Source organism: Gadus morhua, chromosome 1 (assembly GCF_902167405.1).
Source record: "Gadus morhua chromosome 1, gadMor3.0, whole genome shotgun sequence".
Lineage (NCBI taxonomy): Eukaryota > Metazoa > Chordata > Actinopteri > Gadiformes > Gadidae > Gadus > Gadus morhua.
The window spans coordinates 12,385,310-12,410,309 of NC_044048.1; the positions used below are offsets into that span (position 1 = coordinate 12,385,310).

At 44.9% G+C, this 25,000-nt stretch overlaps 2 protein-coding genes across 8 annotated transcripts in view; both read left to right on the forward strand.

Annotated features, from left to right (window-relative positions):
• LOC115547090 (proline-rich protein 12) overlaps positions 1–4,505 on the forward strand; it is a 37,851-nt gene extending 33,346 nt beyond the window's left edge. For all 5 annotated transcript variants that reach the window (XM_030361077.1, XM_030361062.1, XM_030361070.1 and 2 more), the window contains one exon: positions 452–4,505. In XM_030361077.1, coding sequence (XP_030216937.1) covers positions 452–1,096 — 645 coding nt within the window. In that variant the 3' untranslated portion in view covers positions 1,097–4,505. The remainder of the gene's footprint in view (positions 1–451) is intronic.
• Positions 4,506–5,480: 975 nt separating this feature from the next.
• Positions 5,481–25,000, forward strand: part of slc2a4rg (SLC2A4 regulator) — a 37,925-nt gene continuing 18,405 nt past the window's right edge. The window contains exons 1-2 of one of the 3 annotated variants that reach the window (XM_030361107.1): positions 5,481–6,063; positions 6,936–7,195. In XM_030361107.1, coding sequence (XP_030216967.1) covers positions 5,794–6,063; positions 6,936–7,195 — 530 coding nt within the window. In that variant the 5' untranslated portion in view covers positions 5,481–5,793. The remainder of the gene's footprint in view (positions 6,064–6,935; positions 7,196–25,000) is intronic. The other 2 variants (XM_030361100.1, XM_030361114.1) reach the window with 2 other exon arrangements.

Consider the following 25,000-nt stretch of genomic DNA (forward strand, 5'->3'; position numbering starts at 1 on the left):
ATTCTGTGTGAACATGTTTCTGCACACCCACAAACACACACATGCATAGACACAAACACGTGGACGTATCCACACAGATGTATGCACAAACCGGTGCCGCCACTCTGCCTCTTTCATTCACCAACACAGTTTTTTTTAAGGTGGTAACTGTTAAGCTGGAATATGAAGTTGTGTAAAGTTTATTGGCTGCTTAGTATGACATTGTCATTCTAAGTGGATGAATCATGTAGCTCAATGTTAACAGCTCCATACTCTGTTGAACCTCTCCTTGTGTTTTTGTGTGAGAGTGTGTGTGTGTATGCGCGTGTGTGTGTGTGTGTGTGTGTGTGTGTGTGTGTGTGTGTGTGTATGTTCCTGTCCTTGTGTCTGTGTGTGTGTCTGTGTGTGTGTCTGCGTATTCATCTCTGTGTTCATGTTCTTGTGTCTGTGTGTGTGTGTGTCCGTCTGTTAGATAGCAGACACCTACTCCACGGTGTGCAAACCGACGAAGAAGAAGGCCCCGGGGGACTACAACGGCGCCAAGACCCTCCCCCGCTCGTTCCGCGGGGACAGCGGGAGGGGGGGCAACGGGTGCAGCCGGGGCCGGGGCGTCCAGGCCCAGGCCCGCTCCCACGAGGACCCCTGCTACCAGCCCTCGGGGATGGGCGGGGACAGGTCCTGGTCGGCCTGCGTGGCCGTGGCCACGCCCGTCGCCCCCCCTTCGGCCGCCGCCGCGGACCCCCAGACCGACTCCGCCTACGGTAACATCGAGCCCCAGCGCAAGCGCGAGCCTCCGGCCGCCAGCGCCAGCGCCAGCCCCACGGGGGGCAGCGCCACCCTGAAGAGGAAGAAGCCCATCCCTGCGCCCGTACCGCCGCCGCCGCAGCTGCCAGTTCCGCCTCCAGTGCCAAAGAAGCCGGCGAGCTCGGCGTCCCCCGCCCCGCCGCCCAGGGCGGCTCCGGGGGCGCCTCCGGGGGCACTGCCGGGTGGCGAGAACTTCTACGAGAGCATCAGCGAGGTGAAGCCGGGCGGCAGCGGCGGCAGCGGCAGCAGCTCCGGGACCACTACCATCTTCACCTTCAACGACGGGATGGAGATGTACGTGACGGGACTGTAGCGGGGCTGGTAGCGGGGGGGCCGGAGGGAGGGGAGGGAGGGCGAGGGGACACGTGTTCCTATAAAACTGTCGGGGCTCACTTTTTATTAACGGGCCTCGATTACATTTACAGGCCGTGCGTTGACCTTGATCGAGTGGTCAGACAGGCCAAAAAAAAAAAGAACAAAAAACACGATGGTACTTTTTTTTTGGGGGTTGTTGATGACTTCAGTCTCAAAACAGGGTCCTATTTCAGGTTCGGACTTTGCTTGTTTGCTTTGCACCACAGAACCAGCCTAAGCCAAGTTTCCACAGAAATGGACCAAAATATGATCTGACCCAGGAGAAACCTGGCCTGTTACAACTTCCTCGTACCGCACATCGTACCAGACACCGCCCGTATCTGTTTGTGTATCGTTTTTTATTATATATTTATTTTTTTGTATGACTATGTTACGCCCCAAAAAGAGCACACGTTGTGTACAGAAACATACACTCCGAAAATGTAACACAAAGAAAAGAAACGTGCATGATAATACAAGACCTGACCCAACAATAGATGCCGGTCACATCAGGGACTGCAGACTCTGAGCAGGAGCAGTACAATCACACACACACACACACACACACACACACACACACACACACACACACACACACACACACACACACACACACACACACACACACACACACACACACACACACACACACACTCCACAGACATTACAATGTACAGGAGCTTATGTCATTTAAACGGATGGACGGCACAGATATTTGCTGTGCTTAGCTTTCCCTAAGCAAACTTCCCCAACAGGTTTTCCGTCATCCCTGGCGATGCACTGGCCCGTTGCCGGGCAGACTGGGTCTCTCTGCTCCGTCCTGCCCAAGGACGTAGGCACTGGGTCTTGTTTGAATAGCGAATGACAAGCTCCTGTACCCACTGCACGCTGACCATGTCACTGATACCAATTCGGTAAAGATCAAGCCTTTTCTGATAACCTGACTATGCCCTAGGTCATTAGAAATGGTAAAATAAACCATGGGCATACTAAATTGTACTGATTCACAAGTTGACCACACACATCTAGTGCCCACATTCGTGTGGCAGAGATGGGCAAAACAACGTGAGGTTTGACGTCAGAGGGGATTCCTGGAGATGTGTCTTCAAGGGACACTGGTTGGACTACTGATTGCACTTACTAAACTTACTGAGTGTTTGCTGAATGGCAGGACGAAATTAGCATAAAAAAACTAACACAGTTATAATAATAACTATATAAGCATAATTGACTTGCAGTCCATGATTTAATCTCTAACTGCAAACACTTGATTTTATAACCAAAGCGAGACTGAATGCGTAGGGCCCTTGACAGATGCAGGTATGAGTGGCTGATGGCTGCAGGACGCAATACTGTTTTGTAGGGCATATTGCAGAGCACAACTGGTAGATAGGTAGCCATAGCTAGAAGAAGAGGCGTGGTCTGAGTAGCGACAGATGAAAAATGATTAAATCAATGGCGCAGGCCTAAAGAAAATCACCAGCGAACCCCATTTGGAAAGCACAGCCCTTGCCTTCTGACCCTGATACTTTCCCGCCTCTGCTCTGAGTTCTGGTCCAGTGTAAACACTTTCTTTCCTTTGTTGCCATGGCGCTTCGAAAAACAGTTTGAAAAAAAAAATAAAGAATGGAGGGAAATGGAAAAAAAACAGTTTTAGAGGCGGGGAGTGCTGGGAGTTGAAGTGGGCCATGGATGACTTGCAGGCTGAGAGATAAAAGTAAATGAAATATATAAATATATATATATACATACATACACATATATATATATATATATATATACACATATATATTCCTCAACAGTGAAGTAGAAAAGACCCATAGCAAGATATAAACAGATTGAGAAAGAAAAAAAGATTCCTGAAGTCTATAAATGGTACTATGTGAAGTAAAATTAAAAAAAGTATATGTAAAATAAATACATATCTAAATGCACTCTGTATTTTCCTAATGCACTGTTTATTTTTCCGTACCTATCGTTGCCGTTGTTTGGATAGCTCATGCCACTGCCATGATACTGTTAATTTTTTGTCGTCAGTGCAATTATTTCTGCTTGAAGAAAATACATTGCATGCTTTAACACGTGGACATGAAAATATCAAGACTATTGTGATACCTACTTGATCTTTTGTTGTTTTTATCTCTTCTACTGTGTTGTTTTGTCACCATCATTCAATTCTCCAGTGTAATTAAAATAGATAATGGAAAAAAGAGGAAGATATTGGAATATATGAATAGAGAGAGAACGAGAGATAGAGAGAGTGGGGATGGTCAGAGTTGTTTCTTGCCTGGGTGTACAAGGGGGTAAGAGGAGGGAGAGAGAGAGGAAGGGAGAACCAGAGGATGACCACAGCCTGCATAGAGGCTGTGGTCTCTATGCAGGCTGTGTGCAACTCCCCATTTACATCCGTGTGCATGCATTCTCATGTGCCTACACACACACACACACACACACACACACACACACACACACACACACACACACACACACACACACACACACACACACTGCAACCACCAGCCACGCTGGTTGGCTGTTCTAGAAAATAAAAGGAATAAGGCATCAACATTATACTGGTGCTTGGTCATCTCCCCCCCCCCCTCCCTTCCAGGTCGGTCCATCCTCTAATAATAATAATAATAGCCCTCTATCTTCTCTCTTCCCCTCTCTATGGTCCTTCTGCTCCGCACCTCTGCACAGTGGTAGGGATGGCCCCCTGTATAATGTCTGTCTCTGGGGGACTCTGGGGCAGTTATACTGGGGGTTCTTGAGGGACAAGCGGGCCGCTGGTCAGTTCAACGGCAGGCTAATATCACCAATGCATCAATTACCCGACTAAGGAGAAAAATAGAAATGCTAACCGCTGAAGATGTTTCAGAAGCACTTGGTTCAGCCGTCCCTTAGACTGCCATCACTGGGTTCCTATCTGTCACAGTCGTCGTTATACATTGGTCCGAGGCAGATATGAATTGCAAACATGAAAATAATAGTAGCCTATATGACACGTGTAAAATATTGCTTTTCTGATGTTGAAAATGTTCTGATGTAACACACAGTTTACAGTATATTTGGTATAAAAAAACGTGGCTGTAACACATTGTATTTTGTGGATACATCATATTTCAGGCTTTCCATGCGGATGCAGATATTGTTGTATTCAGACATTACTAGAAAGATACTGCTGTGACAGCTCTAATGTTGTATGTTCCTAAAGCACAGGGTTTATTTAAAAATAATTATAATTATAATAATACAAAATATTGTGTGACAGTGCATATATGCAAAAGATTGTAATGTTTTATATTAACCTTCATAAAATATCAAAGTGAGTTTTTACTTTTTTAATAAAGTGGCACATTTAAAAATGAGTATTTATTTCTATCATATTTCTTTGGAAAATGTAATTATGGACGTTTTGTAAAAAAGCACACTTTGAGGCATAGTAAGGCCTAGGCATGCAACAAAGGGAAAACTATATTGGGGAAACAGACTAGGCTATGTGAGAGTTGTTTTACCTTGCCAAAACAAGTATTCATTTACTAAACAACTTAGTAGATGGTTATCTGTACATTTACAGGTGTAAATATCTCACAGAAGGGCATTACTAAAACTTTACAGGACTGAAATACAATTCAAAAAGTGGACAAAAGCCCATATAACCAATGTGAATATAATATAACGTAACACTTAACAATAAGGGTACATGTTTAACCATTCATTAACATTAGTTATTGCAGTAATAAGCATCATTCTTTATCTTAAGCATAGGGGTTAGGCTAGGGGAGGAGAGTTAGGGTAGAAGGTACGGAATTGTCACAAATGCACTGCTCTATAATGTGTCCCTGTTGTGGGTTAGGTTGGGGTTAGGGATAGGAGACATTAAATAATGTATTCACTAATACTTAGTTAACATGAACGCCATCACCTTAGTAATAACATAAACATAATTAGATGACATGAGCCTTATTACATTTTTATAGTAATGAAATGTTCATTAACCTGCATTAACTAATATTCATTAATAGTTAATTATTGTGTTCCTACTCTCATTGTAAAGTGTTACCAATGTTCAATATGTGAAAGCGTCCAGGCTACTTAAACATGAGCCCGTCATTAGATGACATTATGTAATCGTATAATCGTTGCAATACAAGCCACACTGTGGTTGACGATGCGTATCGGGCTATTGCACATGGACGAGGGCTTGTCATTTCTTTCCTGGTTCTGGCCTACCAGTAGCGGGCAGCCCTGAAAACTCGACAGGCGCCGGCCGGTAAAAGTGAACGACACACCCACATTTTACAGAGAAAAAAGGGGATTGACAGAAGAAAACCATCCAATGCGCTGCCTCCTTTCGGTGGACGCGTGCCAAAGTAGAATGTTTATGTGTACTGTGGACCAATGGGAATGAATTGAAGGGGGCGTGGCGTTCATTCGGAGGAAAGAGGCAAAAACAATCTTTTATCCTCTTGACCGGGCGGCTTCTTGGATATCCAGGGTGGTGGGGGTGTTGGAAAACTTTATGTAGAGTAGAATATATCATACAAGGAATATCAAAAGCCTCGAAACAATCCTGATAAATGTTCATTTCAATCTGCACTCAATTCTCTAGAAAGCTGTTTTTCTTTCTTTAGAGCCACCTGTCCTGCCTGAAATATGAATTCCAAACGTGTTGTGGACGCAGTGGGAATAAGGGTCGGCGGAGCGCCGAAACACGGCGATTTCAGCTGCCGCGGAGACTTCTCGGTGGTGTGCGACGCGAGTGTCGCCGCGGTGGAGAACGGTCTCCTGCCGGCGGTGTTCACCCGCAAGACCGACATGGGATCCGTGCTGTACACACTGGTAGTGGACAGTGGTTCTGTGGCAGAGGGAAGAAAATCCAATGGATTGTCTTCGGGAGGAGAAATGTTGCAGGGCATGGAGAAAGTAAGTGCTGTTTGACCGTGTTGGATATGTGCGCAATAGTCGGGGGATCGGCCCGGAGTTGGTGTGCCATATATAAAGCTGCGAGCTAGTCCGCTATTCAGTAAAACTTATTCGCCTTTAACCCTCGGTTCATATTTCGCAAAACATTGAATGCGTAAAAAACCTGTATACCATATAACATATGTGTGATGTGTTCTTTTCACTTTGAAATATGTCCTTAGTCTATTCCCGGCCGGTGTTTCTGTCAACAACCGCTTACAAAGAATAAATGAAACGCAACATTAAATGGCGACTGATGTTAACTGCAAAGTTTAGTGCAGATGGAAAGGGGCAGGGACTTAAAATTGAGTCTTTCCCCTCCCCCATAGATACAGGGGGAGGTATCGAGCAAAGGGAGGAATAAAGTTCCGAAAAAGTAGTTATGCATTTGACTATACATAATTTATAGAAAAGAATAGGCACTGCAGTTGAAATACATCTCCACTATTTTACAACCTCCTCCCTCAGCAAACCGACAAACACATACAGCTTCCAGAACAGGAATCAAACTTGTACAAAATACAGTCTTCCTTTAACTGGAAAGGGTCTGATTATTTTGACTCAAGATGGACTTGAAGAAGTGTGGTTTTCTGGTTTCCTCATGCAGCAAAAAATAGGGATGTACGGATACCACTTTTTCTTCTTACTGTAGACCTGAAATGGATTCCTTTTTCTAAACTTAACACAATGACACCAAGTTTCACAATGTACCCACAAACCCCCATTTAAGCCTAGTGCATTACTTGCTGTTGTCGACCATGCACTCTGAAAATAAACCCGTAGTCCAACAATACACGGGGGTTGATCCTACCCTCTCTAAATCTTTCTCTCAGGTTGCTCTGAGTGGCCCGAAGGACCAAAGAGAAGCCGGTTCCACGGGGATCCTGAAGAGGGCCAGCCCCACTCACTGCCCAAGCCACTGCCCCACCATACACAGGCAGCTGCCAGACGGACTCATGCTCCTGGACATCAGGAACCCAGGGAAACGGGTGGAACTGGCCAACGGTTTCCACGTGGCGGCTCACGGGCAGATGGTGACCCCTGCGGAGGGCCAGTCGCTTCCCTCGTCCTACATCCCTGTCCCCAGGCACAGGTAATGACAGCTTTATTACCTCCACCCAATCGCCCTGCCGTACATAGGCCCACCGTCAGGACTCTTTCCGATACTCAGTTGTTGACTGACTCTAGAGTCAACAACCAATGCAACATGCCCATGATTGAGAAGAAGCAAAATTACCATCTGAGTTATAGCTCTGTATATTTGAACTGCACCATGGCACGCAACCCCTGATCATTTCTATCCTGAAAGAAAATATGTATATATATATTTTATATACATATTTACTAAATCCATGTTTCCTGAACAAATGTGTGGATAGAAAGGGAGATCATCTCATTGGCTGGAGTGGTACAGTGGTTTGGGTATGAATGGTGAGGGGGCGTTTGGGTCAACCGGCCACATGTTCTGCTTTTCCCTCCAGAGCTGCTCTGAAATATGCCGGAGAGAGCCAGAACTCAAGAATAGCCCAAGGATTGCAGGATTGCTCAATACGTAGAAAAAAAATAAGTCAAGCGAGAGAGAGAGAGTGAGAGAGAGAGACACAGAGAAAGAGAGAGAAAGAGAGAGAGAGAGAGAGAGAGAGAGAGAGAGAGAGACACTGGGTGGACTCATAATTGCACACATTAATCACTCTGAGTTGCTTATATAGGGCTGCTACACTCAGCGAGCTTTGGGTGTGTCCATATTGATCAGATCCTTCCAATTGTTTTTAAAGCCTAAATGCCTTCAACCTTTGACCTTTTCGTCTCTTCTCGGCCCTGGCCTAGTGGACGCTGAACAAGCATTTACGTGGGTGAGCGAGTGTGTATACACACGTGTATGTGTATATGTGCGGGTGTTTGTCCGTGGTTTAATTTTCAGCCCAGTCAGTGTGTCTTTTTCTCTTAGGGACTGTTTTTCCCTCAATAGTGATATCGACCAATGAAAACACCACACACAGCCAGCAGGAATGGTAGCCTATGCTAGGCTGAAGCCTTGTGCGTTGATAAGTGATTATGTAACCCAGGGGTCTGGGAGAGGCTCCAGGCGCTGCATGCGCACTCTGTCCTTCATTTTATTTGCAGCCATTGGTGGCTGGTGTTTATCTTTGTGTATGTGTGTGGGGGAGCAAGATAGAGAGTGGCAGAGGGAGAGTGAGCTTGGTTGCATATTAACTAAATGCCCTGTGGAAATACAGTAACAGGTACAAGATTAAATCAACCTAAGCCTAAGAAGAGGATGACATTGTTCTCAGCTGCATTCTATCAGGTCCTTCTGAGTCAATGTATGGGGAGGCACTATCTGTCAGCTGATCTCCGTACACTGCTGGTGGTGGGAAGGGTCCCGTCTGTCTCCCCTCTCCTCGCCTGTTTCTTAGATGTTTGTTCACAAGTTCACATGAAACCGGTCATGTATGACCGAAGGGAGTGTCCTTCCATGTGGACACATGCCAAACTAAACATGCAGTTATCATGCCTTTTTTAGTTCGTTTAATTTATGGAACAAATTCTGTCTGTTACCAAATAAAAATAATTCAATAAATACAACTTTCCTTCCCGCACTTAGGCCGAAGGGGAGGTTGCATAACATTTCTGGTCCTTTTATCCAAACATCTTTCTCTCTCTCTCTGTTTCTATGCAGACTTTTCAGATGAGCTCCTTCTCTAAGGCCAAGTCCACACTAGTACTTTCTTTTTTTTGAAACACACAGCATCTGCTATGTCCACACCTAGCGTCCACACTACTTTGGCGTTTTAGAGCCCCTAAAACTGAGGGTTTTTAAACGCTTCTGACACTGTTTTAGTTTGAAAACTCCAAGACTCAGATTTAGTTTGGACGGAATGAAACTGAGCCACGCAGACACCCCTCTTGGCTTACAGTTCAGTCAGTCATGACGTCTCCTTCCCTGATTCGTCGCACTCCTATCACGTGACCTTTTTCTGGATGAAAACCAACGACATCGGCCTTGACTGTCTTGGTTTAATTCAACACCTGTGGATTAATTTATTTTACACCTCGTCGTCAGGCCATCATAGGGATTCAAAGAAATCTCTGGTCTTACTTTTTGCCATTGCTTTTCTTCCTCCTTAGTACTTTCTGCAACTAAGCAACCAACCGCAGAGTAGACAGTCTGCTTCCTGTGTACACCGGCCAGCTCATGGCCATTGTACACAAACTGTCATGTGACTTGCGTTTCAGGTCGTGTAGCATGGACAAAGAATATTTCTGATACGGTGCTAAAAATGCTTGTATGGGGAAGGAGATGGTTTTCGATTTAAAATGCTGTTATAAAACAAAAACATATTAGTGTACATGTAGCCTAAATGGCCTTTGTGGAGTAGCTGATGAAGAAAATGTCTGATCATCAGTGACAATAGCACTTACCATCACCCTCATCCTATAATCCATCATGAGGCAGAACCAATCTGCCATTTGGACTCATGGGCTTCACTCTATTGTCCTACTTTTTAATACCCTAACTTATCATGGCATTTTCTCATAACTCCTCTGTTACCTAGATGGTTGCTGTGTCTACTTGTATGTTTCATAGCCTGTTTGTGTGTGTGTGTGCGCGTGCGTGCGTGTGTGTTTGTGTGTGTGTGTGTGTGTGTGTGTGTGTGTGTGTGTGTGTGTGTGTGTGTGTGTGTGTGTGTGTGTGTGTGTGTGTGTGTGTGTGGGTGGGTGGGTGCGCGTGCGTGCGTGCGTGCGTGCGTGTGTGTGTGTGTGTGTGTGCGTGCGTGCGTGCGTGTGGGTGTGGGTCATATATATATTTATACACTGTATAAATATATATCTATATAATATATATTTACAATTCCAGATTATGCAATTTAAAACATATCTATAACTATATATAAATATTCAATATGCTTTAATTGTATAATCTTTCATAGTTTATGGAATTATGTCACAGGATGAAAGGCTTAGCAAAGATATGTCTCACCTCACTAATCATTTGATGTGTGCCGCTCCACGCATGCAGTGAAATTAAAACCTTGTTTAGTGCAGAAAACGCCCTATCTGCAAATGTAGTTTACACCCAAATTAGGTCACAATTCTGACCTGTAGGCAAGTCTGGGCATAGAACATGGAGCTAAACCAAACAGACAAAGAAATCCATTGATGCACATTATGTTATTATTATTATTATTTTTTTATCACAAGCCGACCAACCTGGATTCTCACGCTTGATATTAACCATGCGTGTCCAACCTGTCAATGCAAGTCGCTGAAGAAACAATAGCGTGTGAATTTAGGCAAATACATTTAATAAACGACAGTGACAAAGAATTTTGTTAGTGTTTTTAAAGCTCTTGCTTTTCATTCAGGAACACTGTATCCACACTCTGTAAGTCGGGTGAATGTAAAACAGCGACCCGGATAATTACTCAGAGAGCGGCGAAGAATTATCTTTGAAAATCGTTCATAAATAATTACCACTGGCTTCAGAGTCTTGCCCTCTGCCTACTCCCCAAACAAACGCCCACACTCTCCCACACACCAACAAACCTAGACCCACACACACACATATTCACACACACACATACACACACACACACACACACACACACACACACACACACACACACACACACACACACACACACACACACACACACACACACACACACACACACACACACACACACATTACAGCCGTTCGGTGAAGGTCAGAGGAAAGAGGAAGAGCTAGCGAGTCACCCAGCCAACCGTCCAGGTGGTCTCAGATGAACCCCAGACTGCACACGCTCAATGGCTCCTATCTATATCTGATCCATGCTGCATTCTATCGTGTCGCTCCCAAGTGTCTGTTTGTGTGCCCCGAGACAATTGTTATGTAACTATTTCGTCAGATCGCACTTTCCTTCAAACCCCGTTTTCGTGCAATTATCATTCCTCTTCGGTCGTTCTTCTTTTCTCCTGACCATCAAAGGGTTAACATTTCAGCCCCCATGCTGACGAAGACAGGGAGGTCAAGGGTCGCGCTCAATTAATGGAATCACGAGGAGAAGGGGAGGCTCACCGACCGGCATCTGCCATGTCAACCAGGTTAGCCTAGCTTCAAGGATCTGGGTCAGGGCTACGTGCTGCTTTGGGACAATGGAGCGAAAAAAACACCAAAACAACAACGTGCAACAGGCCTCTCAGTCTAGCCCAGATGGGTAAATTATCCAATCAGAAGGGATTGTGGTAGAATTCGGGGCGGTAGAGGTTGGGGGGTTTGGGTTGGGGGTGGCTGAATCAAACAGAAAGGAAGATTAGTTAGTTGGTTTGTTTGTTGACAGGGAAGGCTGTTTGGCTCTGCATCACTCATAGTAACGACTTGAAAGAAGAAGTTCCAGTTGAAAGCGTTACACATGTGGGGGGGGGGGGGAGATTGTTCAGGCGTGTTCATGTGGCTTGTGTGTGGTGTCTTGTCCGAATGAGACATTAATCATCCGCTTTTATGCTGTGAAAATATGAGATTGCAAATGAGTTCCATAACAGCGGAGGAGGCAGGGGGAAGTAGAGCGATTCGGCATGCAGATCTCTGCTCACGCGGTTAAAGTAATGTTGTTTGCGTTGGCAAACTCCCCTGGTATTCAACACTAATGTTAACAGTGTAGCATGCTAACATGGTATCAGACTAAAACGATATTATTTTACTCACTGATCTTTCAAACCTCGTAATTTACCATTTTAAGGATATATATTCTCCTCGTTACTCAGATTATAGAGCTGAGTCTCAAGATAAGTCGATATCTTCCTTTCATGATGATACAAAACAGTTCAAAGATGATAAACGATAATATTGAAGCGCTGTCTGGCTTTTCAGGCCGGACCGATTGCGTTTCACTCTCACTTCATTTCTTAATCTGTCCTGAGTGCTCAGCGACAAGTCAGGGAGTGAGGCTCCAAGACTTCTATCTGTGCAAAGAGCAAACTAATCCTGCGCGACTTTGACTCTGGCAAAATGCGGAATAACCTAATTGCTAGCTCACCCACACTGATGGACGCTTACATAATTCCTAACTATCTACCCCTTGCACCGCAAGCAACGCCAACGTCCTCTCCCCTCCTCTGTCCTTCATTCCCTCTTGGAATCTCTCTCTCTCTCTCTCTCTCTTGCTCTCTCTCTCTCCCGCGCTCTCATCATGTATTTTTCGTCCCTGCCCAGCCCTTCAGCGCTGTCTTCTGAAGGGCTGGACGATGGACACACAGCTGCTTCTCGCCTCCTCCCTTAACTTCTTCTCTTCTTCTTCTCCCTTGCTGCCTGCCTCAGACTCCCTCCCATGTGCTTAACACACAGCCCTGTGCTCCTGACCCCTCTACCTTTAACTCCCGTATTCACTTCTTTTTCTCTCCTTCTTCTGTCTCCTCCCCTCTCGCTGTCTTTTCACGTTGTCATCTTGCTTGTTATTACGTATCGGCTGTTAAAGATGCAGTTAAGCCAAACCAGGGATTGTAGCGTGGCAATGAGGTTTGCGGTGTTCCTGTTCACATTAATTGTCGATTAGTTTTTTCAAAGTTTTGACCTTCAGTGCTGTGAAAGAAAAAGTCTTGAAACCTCTTTTCATGTATTTTTATTTGCCCAGAATATGCATGTATTTTTGTCTGTTTGCTTTGGCTTCTCGCTCACTGTCTCAAGGATATCTGAATTTCAATCCACTCACATTCAGCAGGGAACAATACGAGAGCTCGCCTTTGGCAGATCAGAAAGCGAACTCCATATTCATGATGGAGTATGTCAATCCGCCGCTTTCTAAATGGCCTTCTTCTTTAATCACTATTCCTCCTCTCGTCACCTCTGCAACGTACAGAACTCAAACCTCTCATTCAAACCGACTCACACATACCTCTCCTGGGTCGGAAAAGGCTTGCGTGTTCTAGCTCACACCTCGTCTCTGCGTACGTACGGATTCTGAAGGGTCTGAAAAGAACGGCCGCCTCATTAACGAAGGGGTTCACTGTTGCCGTTGGCAATAAGAATCGCCGCCGCACCGCAAGTGTGACAGGCTTCACACTTACGAGCCTGGGGTGGCTGCCGATTACACATATTCCCCTCACTGCTTACACTGTTTTGAACTTGAACGTTTTCCAAAACACAGTGGCGTGATGTGAGAGGGAAACAATCACGCTTCCCAGTTTATTTTTCCTCCTCTGACAGAGACTGGTTCAGACTCGATGGGAGGGTGAGATATGTTCAGGATATGTACAGTACATTTGTTCTTGGAACGTGTCGACTCTGGACGTGCGCTCGCTTAATACTATACAATGTCAAACAACCTAAAGTGGTTTTATTCACACGATGTACCCTTGAATTCCCACACACTTCACCGATGATGTGCCTATTGCCTAACTATACTTCCCATTCCTTCCCATTCTGCTGATGGCATACAGAGAAATGTGTTCCAGACTGCAAAAACTAAGCAGCCAGTAAAAACAAACAGTGAGGAACTGAAAGAGCCAGATCTGATTAATATTTGGATTATGCATTTGTTTTCCTGTGCTGCCAGTGGTGAATGTCTCGTGTATTTTAACCCGTTAGTCTCTCCTCTCCTCTCCTTTCCCCTCCTCTCCACCTACCACCGCTGACTAACGGAACTAATATGTTTGTTGATTAAAAGCACGGAGGCTGTGGGTGACCTTGACATTGACTCCGCAAACTAGCTGTGCATGTTATCAGTTATCAGCAACCCACTGGCTGAATGCATGGTTTAAATTAAAGTATTCCATGTAATGGTTGTTATTTGAAAAGTTTTTCTGGTTTGTATACAGGTTTGATATATGGTCTGGGAAGGCCTCATTGACTGCCCTAACTAGTGGGTTATTAATGGAGTTAATAACTAAGTCTAAGTCTTCCTTGCCATTTAAACAATGTAGACGTACCAGTGCCTCAGTTAAGTAACATGGGTATTGATTCCGGGCCACTGTGGCACAAGCACGGACCAATCAACGCCGCGATAGGATCAACCAGGCTAAGTCTAAGTCTTCCTTGCCATTTAAACAATGTAGACGTACCAGTGCCTCAGTTAAGTAACATGGGTATTGATTCCGGGCCACTGTGGCACAAGCACGGACCAATCAACGCCGCGATAGGATCAACCAGGCTGTCTCGGGAGGTGGACAAGCTGGTTGACCTCTTGATAGTTTGGACATTAGCCTTTACACACACAACCTCCGACGCATACAGTGGTAATTCATCACCAAGGGTGAAAAGCCGCATAATCCTGACTAGGCATTAGGACCTAGCGACTGCCCTGCTGCTCACACGGAGCACAGGAAATGCCAAACTAGGCACTGTAGCCTATTGCAATACTTTATGAATGTAAGGGATCTTTATACAAATCTGATCAAAGGGTCTGCATTGAACTGGCTTTCACCAAACTGTGTTCAGTGCTTGAATTGAGGCGAAAACTTGCAAGTTTTTGTTTGTCTTCTTTGCCTGTTCACACTCCACTGTTGACACTGATATTAAAATGCTGTCCAGAGGTAATCTTATCATAGCCGACTGCTGACAATGGGGCTTTTACACCAGAATGCATCATGGGAGTTTTTTGTTTTGTGATAACCTACCATATTGTGACAAAAGAGAGCTGTATAAGTGTTGTGTCTTAAATAAATGTTAATATACCATATAACCTAACCTAACTTTTTTTTGCCAGAACTTACATGAGAAACACATTGGCAGTTTCAAATACAACAATGTCTTCCCAGAATAACAAATGATTTCATGATTCATTACAGCAATGACCAAAAATAACATTACGAGCAACACAACAACTAACATTCCAATTCGCCTATGCCTCCAAAATTGGAGAAAGTCATTGCAGGGTGACCTTGCCTTAAACAAGCGTTATACAGGTTAGAACCCATGCACACACAATTCATTCAAGAAAATTCCAGCAATACCATATTGTTAGTGTCATAATAGCACAAGTATTTACAAGGAGGTACCTGTCTCTGGTGTGATCAGGTCTACTGTACACTGTTGCAGAAACTAAATCTAGGTATTCAACTCCAAGCCCTGCTCACCATGCAAATCCGTAACATGCTAATTATGCCAAATGCAATTATGCAGTTGGGAAAATGTTTTAACTGTTTGATAATAGTTAAAACAACATTACAGTAGTTTCACACACTAATCGTTTAAAAATGTTGGGCATGTGGAAGCCAAGTGGCACTGCAGTCTACCTAAGTCTCTGTCGGACACTATCTGCTCTCAAGAGGTGGACCCTGCTACCCCAGTGTGTGTCTAGTCTGAATGCACGTGCACACAGAATCCCTTTTAAAGCAGATATGTGGGGTTTTACCGGTAGGTGATGGCCAGACTTCTCTTGGGGAACATGGATGTCATGCTATCTTTTGAGAGTCTCCGGCTCTCTTATCCACAACTCTGCAACCTAATGTCTGCCCTGCACACACACATGCACACCCATTCAAACACACACACATGCACACCCATTCAAACACACACACATGCACACCCATTCACACATCCACACGCACACCCACACGTGTTGTGGTGATTAGTGGTCGGATATCTTACATTCTGAGTCACCGTCGGAGAGGCAGGGCAGAGGAGGCCTCTTGCCTCTCGGGGTGTCCTTCACATATTGGCTGCTGTCTTGTAATCGTGCGTCTTCATGTGGGTGTGTCCGTTTGAATATGTGTGTGTCAGGCCGCATGTGTGTGTTTGTGTGTTTGCGTTTGTGTCCAGGGGAGCTTAGACTCTTCCATGAGAGGGGGCTGTCTCTAAACGGGAGTGGACATGCAAGCCCCTGGGCTCAGTGTAGCCTCTGCCAAGATAACGTGGAGATTTCCGGCCTGAGGAGAGCTAGCAAGTAGCGGTTCATAAATTCAGCACCGCTGGCCTACAGCAACACCGCCGCCGCCATCGAAGCCCAAGAAAACTTGACTGTGCATGAAGCTGTGCCGTCTCGCAGCAAATGGGACACAAAAGAGGCGAGGAAATTGTATAGTTTTAGGGTATTGTGTGACCCACAAGTCTGATTAGCATTTTTTTTATCCAGCAGCCATTGGTGCAGAATTAAAAAGAGAAAAAAAACAACGCGAGGCCCACTAGCTCCTGAGGTCTGGATGGTTTGTGGTTTGTGAGCCAGCAGAGCGAGAGCAGAACCTCGGTGGCGTCTAACCAGTCTGTCTCCCTGCTCTTGGAGGCGCTTCGATCCGGTTTGGACCAGACCTAACCTCCACGGTCACATTATTATATATACCAGCTTGTGTTTACCCTAGCTTGTCCACCATAATTACACAACAGGAAGAGAGAGAGAGAGAGAGAGAGAGAGAGAGAGAGAGAGAGAGAGAGAGAGAGAGAGAGAGAGAGAGAGAGAGAGAGAGAGAGAGAGAGAGAGAGAGAGAGAGAGAGAGAGAGAGAGAGAGAGAGAGAGAGAGTTAGGGAGAGAGAGGGAGAGGGAGAGGGAGAGGGAGAGGGAGAGAGAGAGAGAGAGAGACAGAGAGAGACAGAGAAAGGCAACCAGACAGTGTTCATGGTCCTTGTGTTGCTTACCCATTCCGAAAAGCATTTCAGTTAATTTGCCAATGACTAATGGATTTTGCGTCAGGACAATTGTAACTAGATTAGCTAAAAATAAACTTCAGATGAACTGTGTTATCCACTCTTGGCTGGTCTTGTTGATGCCTGACGTACACTAGTCGCTATGTGCGTGTGTGTCAGCATGTTGTGCCTGTGTGAGAATTAATATCGGAACAAGCTGGCATTCACAAAAGCTGTGAACACACTGTCATTTTTTGCACAATAATTACATAATTAACAACCAAAATGATAATCTACTTCATTCACGTGTTTTACAGAATTAGTTTGGTCAAACATCAGCGCATCTAGCCTTCTGGTCATTAAAGCTGGCAGGCATATTTGTGAGACACACAATCGGTCACACGATAAAAAAAAGGGACAATTATTATGACCATCATATTAATAGTGCTCCCCTCGCCGTGACTCCCGAGCTGACAGTGTCGTGCTAGCTTCCCCATCTCAGTGTCTGCCTGTCTGTTCGTCTGCCATCAGCCAGCCAACGTCCACGCGTGCCGGCCTTGTTTCTGAGACTAGCATGTCACAGACACGGGGGGGGGGGGGGGGGGGGGGGGGGCGCTGTGCCGGAGTCAGGCTGCATCCCATGATGTGTCACCGAGGAGCCAGCTGGGCCTCGTTGTCTCGTAACAAACTGTGCCTGTGCAGAACCCTTTGTTCGCTACACTAAAAGTCACGGTGCGGCGGGAGAGACAGCGGTTTTTAATACCCTCTGCCTCTCAAGAGCTCAGGTCCGTCCTCTAGACACGCATCATTTTTTTATCATTACCATGTCTGGTCTTTGTTGTGGGGATTTATTGTCTCCCATTTGTCTGATTTACTACCGGTTCCTGCCGTTGCAGGGTCATGATGGAAGGGGGATTTGCCTTCGCTGATTTCCGTACAACCCTGCCTTGTACACCAAAGAAGTAGGAGTTTAGTGAGGGGAAATAGATACAGAGGGGCGATTTTTTGTTAGAGAAGGCCAATGACAGAGCACCATTGGGTGTGGGACACCAAAGTAATATTTGTGAAGGTATGAATGCATGGTATGAAATAGCAGATTTACTGTGTGTGGTCCAGGGTTAAGTTGGGAGCCATGTTAAAATAATCTAATTTCAGTTCATATGCTATTTTGCTTGGCACTCGGAAGCAGCCATGAGTTGACCATAATCATGTCACATTTCATTAATCCACATTTTCACAGGCTGCAGCTAATGCTGCTCATGTTGCATATATGCGCAAGCCTGATGCAAATGTACTGCAGTCTGTATTTGTGGTGTACATTTCGACAACACCCATACATTCTCGCACAAACACTGCACATGGTCGCAAGTAGTCGACAACCCACAGCCATGAGCCTTAGCACATCGCTAACTATCTTTGACGTAGCGACTAAGTTTATGTAGCCATGCTTTGTGGGTCTTAAATGCTCAAATCAGTTGATGCTGTATTATAGTATCACAATCTCTCCAATAAATCAGTTATATTCTTTATTATCATTAGATGTCTGGCACCATTAAAGTCTGTCTTAAAGATATGTGTCTTTCTGACGTATTCTATGCTATTCTCCCCTGCAGGCTACAAAAATGTCAAACAATGTCGACTCGTCACTCTGTAAAAGATAAATGGACACCCTCAAGAAGAGTATGTGCCAACCAATGGGTGAAAATCCACCATTCTTTATGTATTCAAATCCTCAGTGGAAAGACATTTTTATCGTTTCCAGTGGAAGTTTTTCTATTTTTCCCCAGTGAGAGAACCAGTTACCGTCATAGATTGGGCCATTTTGTTCTAGCTTCTCTTTGCTCTTTGAAAACAAACAGGCAACCAAACTATTCATACGACCCAGGAGAGGACAAGCTCAAGGAAGCCAGCCCTCTCTCACCGTCAAATGGTTTTATATTTAGAAGAAGAAGAAGAAGAAGAAGAAGAAGAAGAAGAAGAAGAAGAAGAAGAAGAAGAAGAAGAAGAAGAAGAAGAAGAAGGAGGAGGAGGAGGAGGAGGAGGAGGAGGAGGAGGAGGAGGAGGGAAAAAGTGCTTTTCAGGCTGAGTGGAAAAAACAATCTGTTGGGACCTGGTGCGCTTCTCTGGCTGGCTACGCTGACACGTGACTCCAACGACAGTAGCAGCGAGCCAGTTTAAATAAGCAGGCAAACTAGCTTAAAGGCTACTCTTTCTCAGGATCGTGTTTGCTTGACCGACCGATTATCATAAAAGGCAGAAAGAAAGGTCATTGCGTAGGATGAACTCCCCCCCTCCTGCTGTACCCTAGCAACCTTGTAGTTTTATAGCAGGGCACTGAGGGAGGGCGGGAGACGTTGTTGCTATAGTAACAGCTTTACACGTTGGCGTTGCCCGAAGTTACAGGCAGATAATAAACTGGAGAAGTGTGTGTGTGTGTGTGTGTGTGTGTGTGTGTGTGTGTGTGTGTGTGTGTGTGTGTGTGTGTGTGTGTGTGTGTGTGTGTGTGTGTAAACAGGATGTGCACTGCATGAATCAGTGTCTTTTGGAATCCTCTAAATAAGTTCTTCACCACTTACATTGTTTTGTAGTCAATTTGTTTGGGTAAGTTCCGTGTATATGTGTGTTGGTGTGGATGGATTTGCACACGCGTGGCCTTGTGTGCTTGTGTAGACGTGTGCTGAAAGATGGATGTTTTGTGTGCAGGTAAACACCAAAGGGCGTCCTGGTTGGTTTGGACACGATGATCCATCGATGTCGATGAGGATCGATGACGCTATAGATCGCATCAGAGGAGAAACAGGAGGGAGAGAGGACAAGAAGAGAATAGGGAGAGAAGGTTATAACAATAGAATAAGAGAGAGAGAGGACTAGAGAAGAAAGAGATATAGGACAAGGATAGAAGTACAGAGAGAGAGAGAGAGAGAGAGAGAGAGAGAGAGAGAGAGAGAGAGAGAGAGAGAGAGAGAGAGAGGACAAGAGTAGAAGAAGAGAGAGAGAAGGCAAGAGTTGAAGTGAGAGAGAAGAAAAGAGAAGAAGAAGAAGAAGAAGAGAGAGAGACGAGGAAAAAAGATAGGGGATGAGTAGAAGAAGAGAGAGGGAGGACAAGAGTAGAAAGTGGGAGAGAGAGAGAGAGAGGCCAAGAGTAGAAGGAGACAGAAGACAGAGGTCAACAGAAGAAGAGAGAGAGGACCAAACTAGGAGAAGAGAGACGGAGGACAACTGAAAAAGAGAGAGAGGACAAAATAATAACACGAGAGAGTGAGGACAACAGAGGTAGAAGAGAGTGAGACGGTTTTTTTCCCACAACTGAACAGCTCTTACAGTCCCCGCAAACATTAAAGATAAACTTTTCTTACAAACGTTCATTTACAAGAGGATGGCTGCATCACACATACACACAAACCAACAAACAAACATGCGTGATGAATACAAAATCCTGTTCACGTGCAAACACACACATTAAAATTGTTCCTCTCTCATCCGTCCTGATGAGAGAGAGAGCATGAGAGAGAGAGTGCTTAACAGAGTAAGAGAGAGAGTGAGAGAGTGAAAGAGAAAGCGAGCGGGGGGAAATAACAGAATATCATCAGGATGGCATGCGGGTGATCAGCCGATCATGTAATCGAGAGCGGTTCTGTTTTCAGTGGTTACTGATGGGGCAGCTGTTAATAATCGGCATCATCCAGCCACATCATTCAGCCAGCAAGTTAGAGGTATCAAATAATTGGCACAAGATAGCCGTTGCTTTCGACACACTTGGGTTCTATTAAAACAGATATAGGGGAAAACAGGAAAATATGTTTCGGTTGAGTCAAATCTAGCCGGTTATGTACGTCACAATAGACTGTCTGTTATCTATCAGCAGCCGTCACCAGCTAATGTAAATCCCTGTTTAGGCGGCTTAGACGATGTGGGGCTTAAATCAGTGAGCAGTGAGTAAGTCTGAGAGACTCAGCCGTGTTTAGAACGACGTGGGAAGTGTTTTACATTTGTTGTTCCTCCTCTAAATTAACACATTTTAAATGTGGTAAAGCTAACTTTAACTAGTCCAGTAAGTTCTGTGTAAAGTGGCTTGTAAAACACTGTAACAACGGCAAGGGAAGCCACACAGTTGATGACTGGAAATTATATTTTGCGTGTATGTGCATTCTTTTTTATACTGTGAGACAGTAAATCATGTGTGTCTTCACTCAACTACCGTCAAACTTGTTGGCCAGAATCTTGGATGGCTCATAGGCAGATTGCTCAAAACAATCAAGTCTGCTGCTGACCCAAGACAAATATGCAGCCTCCCCTTTCTCTCTCTCTCTCTCTCTCTCTCTCTCTCTCTCTCTCTCTCTCTCTCTCTCTCTCTCTCTCTCTCTCTCTCTCTCTCTCTCTCTCTCTCTCTATTCATCTCTATGTCTCTCCCTCTTCCTCTCCCTGCTGCTGACAGGGTGCTTTGGGGTCATGGACAGTTACCGTGACACAAATTTGTATTTCCTTAAAAACAATGAGGACCTCTTGCCTCCCTGTGTTGCAGGGAGTGTGTGCATGTGTGTGTGTGTGTGTGTGTGTGTGTGTGTGTGTGTGTGTGTGTGTGTGTGTGTGTGTGTGTGTGTGTGTGTGTGTGTGTGTGTGTGTGTGTGTGTGTGTGTACGCGCATGTTTGTGTGTTGGCTCTACTCAACTTTACAGCACTGTTGCCAAACAGGTGGCGGACACATGTAGGATGAGGAAAAGCAGCAAGCAGGAGGCATACAACAAAATATCCATGTTTCATGCTGAAAAACCTTTATCCTTTGTATTTAAAGTGTCCGATGAACTTCTAAAAGTGTAATCGGGCCAAGTTTGCGTGTCTGCTCATATTAGTGTACGTTTGTTACGTGACCGAGTGAGTGTTTGCGTGTCTGTGTCTGTGCGTATGTGTGCTATGAGGGTTTGAGTTGATTGAGTGTGTATGAGTGAGTACGTGTGTGTGTGGGTGTTGGTGAGTGGCATCTAGGCTGGCTCTGCAGCGCAAGCAGGGACATGCTGGCTGAGCAGCTGGGCCCGTCCTGCTGAGGCCGGTAACAGGAGTAGAGCCGCTGGAGTATATTTAGGAGGAAGTCTAGAGCTGCACCCCAACAACAACAACACCAACAACAGCAGCAGCAGCAGCTACCCCCACAACATAGGGCTGGGCGATTAATCAAATTTCGATCCCGATTTCGATTTTAGCGTCAAACAATCAAAAAACTAAAATAATAGATTTTTTTATTTTTAAATGTTTTAATTATTTTTGTATTTTTTAAAGGAAAAGAACAGCTGGATACATATCTGTACATTATTTTAGATTTGAACATTTTCTTTTTGACCATTATGTGTATTTTTTTCTCAGTTCTCAGTTACAAAGTGTTTTTGGGAGAGACATGCTGAATAAATGCGTCATGTTTTCAAACTCAATTTCAATATTTTCCAAAATAATCGTGATTATGATTGTTTCCATAATTGAGCATCCCTACTACAACACAGTCTGCGCTGACGAACAGAACGTAAACTGAGGCTCTAATCTTAACAGAGCGGACAGAGGACATCATTTTAATTTTAAGCCATTATGTAAGAGTGTTTTTCTGTTTTGCTAGTCGCAAAATCCTGAGCAGCTTAATTCAAATCAATGGGATCCCCCTCCATTCATGCTACCTCCGATGTAACTCTTCTTTTAGCCTTTTTTTCTCAAGCAAAACCAAAGCAAGAGACTGTTCTCAAATGGGTCAGTCTTACTACAAACCATGATGTTGAGGGCCCAAACAGCAGCCTTTGACCTGTTCACTCTACCTCCCCACCACTTCCTTTCCCAGCCTGTTTTCCTTCCTCGGCCTTGGCTATGGCTGAAATACAGCTCACTAATGACTCACCTCTTAACGCTCTCTCTCTCCTTATCTCATTCTCTTTTTCCCTCGCTCTCTCTCTCTCCCTCACTCTCACTATTAGATTTGTTTTATTGGCACAGGAAACAAGCTGTCCTACAGGGAAGAATGAAATGTAGAAGAACTACTACTAGTCAAAATCTAAAAGAAAAAGAAAATGTGAGGTATAAAATAATATATAATATGTAACAGATATCTCTCTCTCTCTCTCTCTCTCTCTCTCTCTCTCTCTCTCTCTCTCTCTCTCTCTCTCTCTCTCTCTCTCTCTCTCTCTCTCTCTCTCTCTCTCTCTCTCTCTCTCTCTCTCTCTCTCTCTCTCTCTCTCTCTCTCTCTCTCTCTCCTCTCTTGTTTGCTTTAGCCCCCGGGGTGAGCAGCCAGAAGGGGTGTGACACCAGAGCTAACTCAGCCTAGCCTAATGCAAAGTGAAAAACCAGGACAGCAATACGGGCGTGTGTGTTCATGTATCTGTGTGTGGGTGTTTGGGTGTGTGTGTGTTCATGTATGTGTGTGTGTGTGTGTGTGAGTGAGTGAGTGAGTGAGTGTGTGTGTGTGTGTGTGTGTGTGTGTGTGTGTGTGTGTGTGTGTGTGTGTGTGTGTGTGTGTGTGTGTGTGTGTGTGTGTGTAACTGTGTACCTGCGTATGCATGTGTATGCATGCACAAATGTGTTTTTTTAGTGGATAAAATGTTTCCATTGATGTACTTGAGCAAGAGCTGGCTAATTAAGTCCAGGGTTTACTCAGCGATATAACTCGTAAATCGAACAGCTTTAACTGAGAACACTACCCACTACACATATCAATAATTCAGTTACAGATGTATGTGTGTATGTGACGTGTGTGTATTTACCCCAATTACTACAGTGTGTGTGTGTGTGTGTGTGTGTGTGTGTGTGTGTGTGTGTGTGTGTGTGTGTGTGTGTGTGTGTGTGTGTGTGTGTGTGTGTGTGTGTGTGGGTGGGGGGCTTGGGGGGGGCGCAAATGTAGCACTATGTCCTTTCCATTTACTACATGTCATAAACACGTCGTGGCTGGCCAGAGCCGGTCTCGTAAAGAAAAAAAGACCTATATTTTGGCACGACTCCAATCCCGTTTAATTTGAAACACAAACACGCATACACACACACACACAAAGAGGTTTAGGTGTGCGCTCTCCAATCACCTTCTGGATGGCACCCGGCCCAGAAACACGCCCCGTGTTACTGCTTGCTTAATAGAGGTCCGCTATAGCAAAGCGATTCACTGTTGCAGCCCGTTAGTCCCAGTTAAATCCCTGTCTCTGCCCGCTTTGTCTAATTTGTGAATGGCCATAAACGGAAGCCAGTAAAAGGAGGGAGGGAGACACAGGAGGAAAGAGAGATGTGTGGATGTCTCTAAATGTTAGGGCTTGATGATCTATCATCCGTTTACATATATTTTAGTCATAATGTTTTTCGAATGGCCTTCTCTCCCATCACACACATTCACGCTCAAACACATAGACACACACAGACTTTGACACACACGCCCAAACCCAAACACACACACTCACACAGAATAAAACTGGCATTATTTTGACAGGAAGAAAGAAAAGGGAACCTTTCAATGTCAGGAAGCTCGGAGGGGGGTGACAGTTTTAAGCTGTTTGCGCCAACACACACACAGACACACGAATTTGCAAGACCCTATATAGTCAGGAATGGCGGAATGCAGGTTCACAGTTAAAAAGCAACAACTACTATGCTAGTTTTCCTTTCTGGCAGACCCCTCACACACCCATTGACATCTGTCCGTCCGTGCGTGTATCCTGTGGCCATCATCCAGGGAGGTTCCTTCTAGCGGTGTGTGTGTGTGTAGAGTGGTGTCTAAGGAATACACTGCCATCACACGTAATGAGGGTGTCATGCAAGCCTTCATCAATCTGAACCACTAACACAGATATATTGAGGCATGGATGGAGGCAGAAATAAACTGCCCTTATTGGCCGCCACTTTGGGACCAGGCTAATGATTGGAACAGGACATAGCTAATTGCGTTGTCATTTCTCGTCCTGTCTGCGTGTATGTGTGTGTGTATGTATGTGTGTGTGTGTGTGTGTGGTTGTTTGGTTGTGGTTTCTTCTTTTTTCTCTGCATGTGTCCCCGTTTTGACTAGGAATTTGTACTTCCATTTCGGAAACCATCTTCGAATAAACACAAGCACACATGTACATACACAGTTGACACACACTCACATTAAACTTGAATTGCGAAATGCCCCTCTGGTAATTTAAGGTTCCGGACCCAATGGACATTCTTGGCAGTACACATTTTTCTGTCACACACACACACACACACACACACACACACACACACACACACACACACACACACACACACACACACACACACACACACACACACACACACACACACACACACACACACACACACACACACACACATATATAACATGATTGTTATTTTGAGAGGCTGAAAGTAAGCTGTGGTGCAGTGAA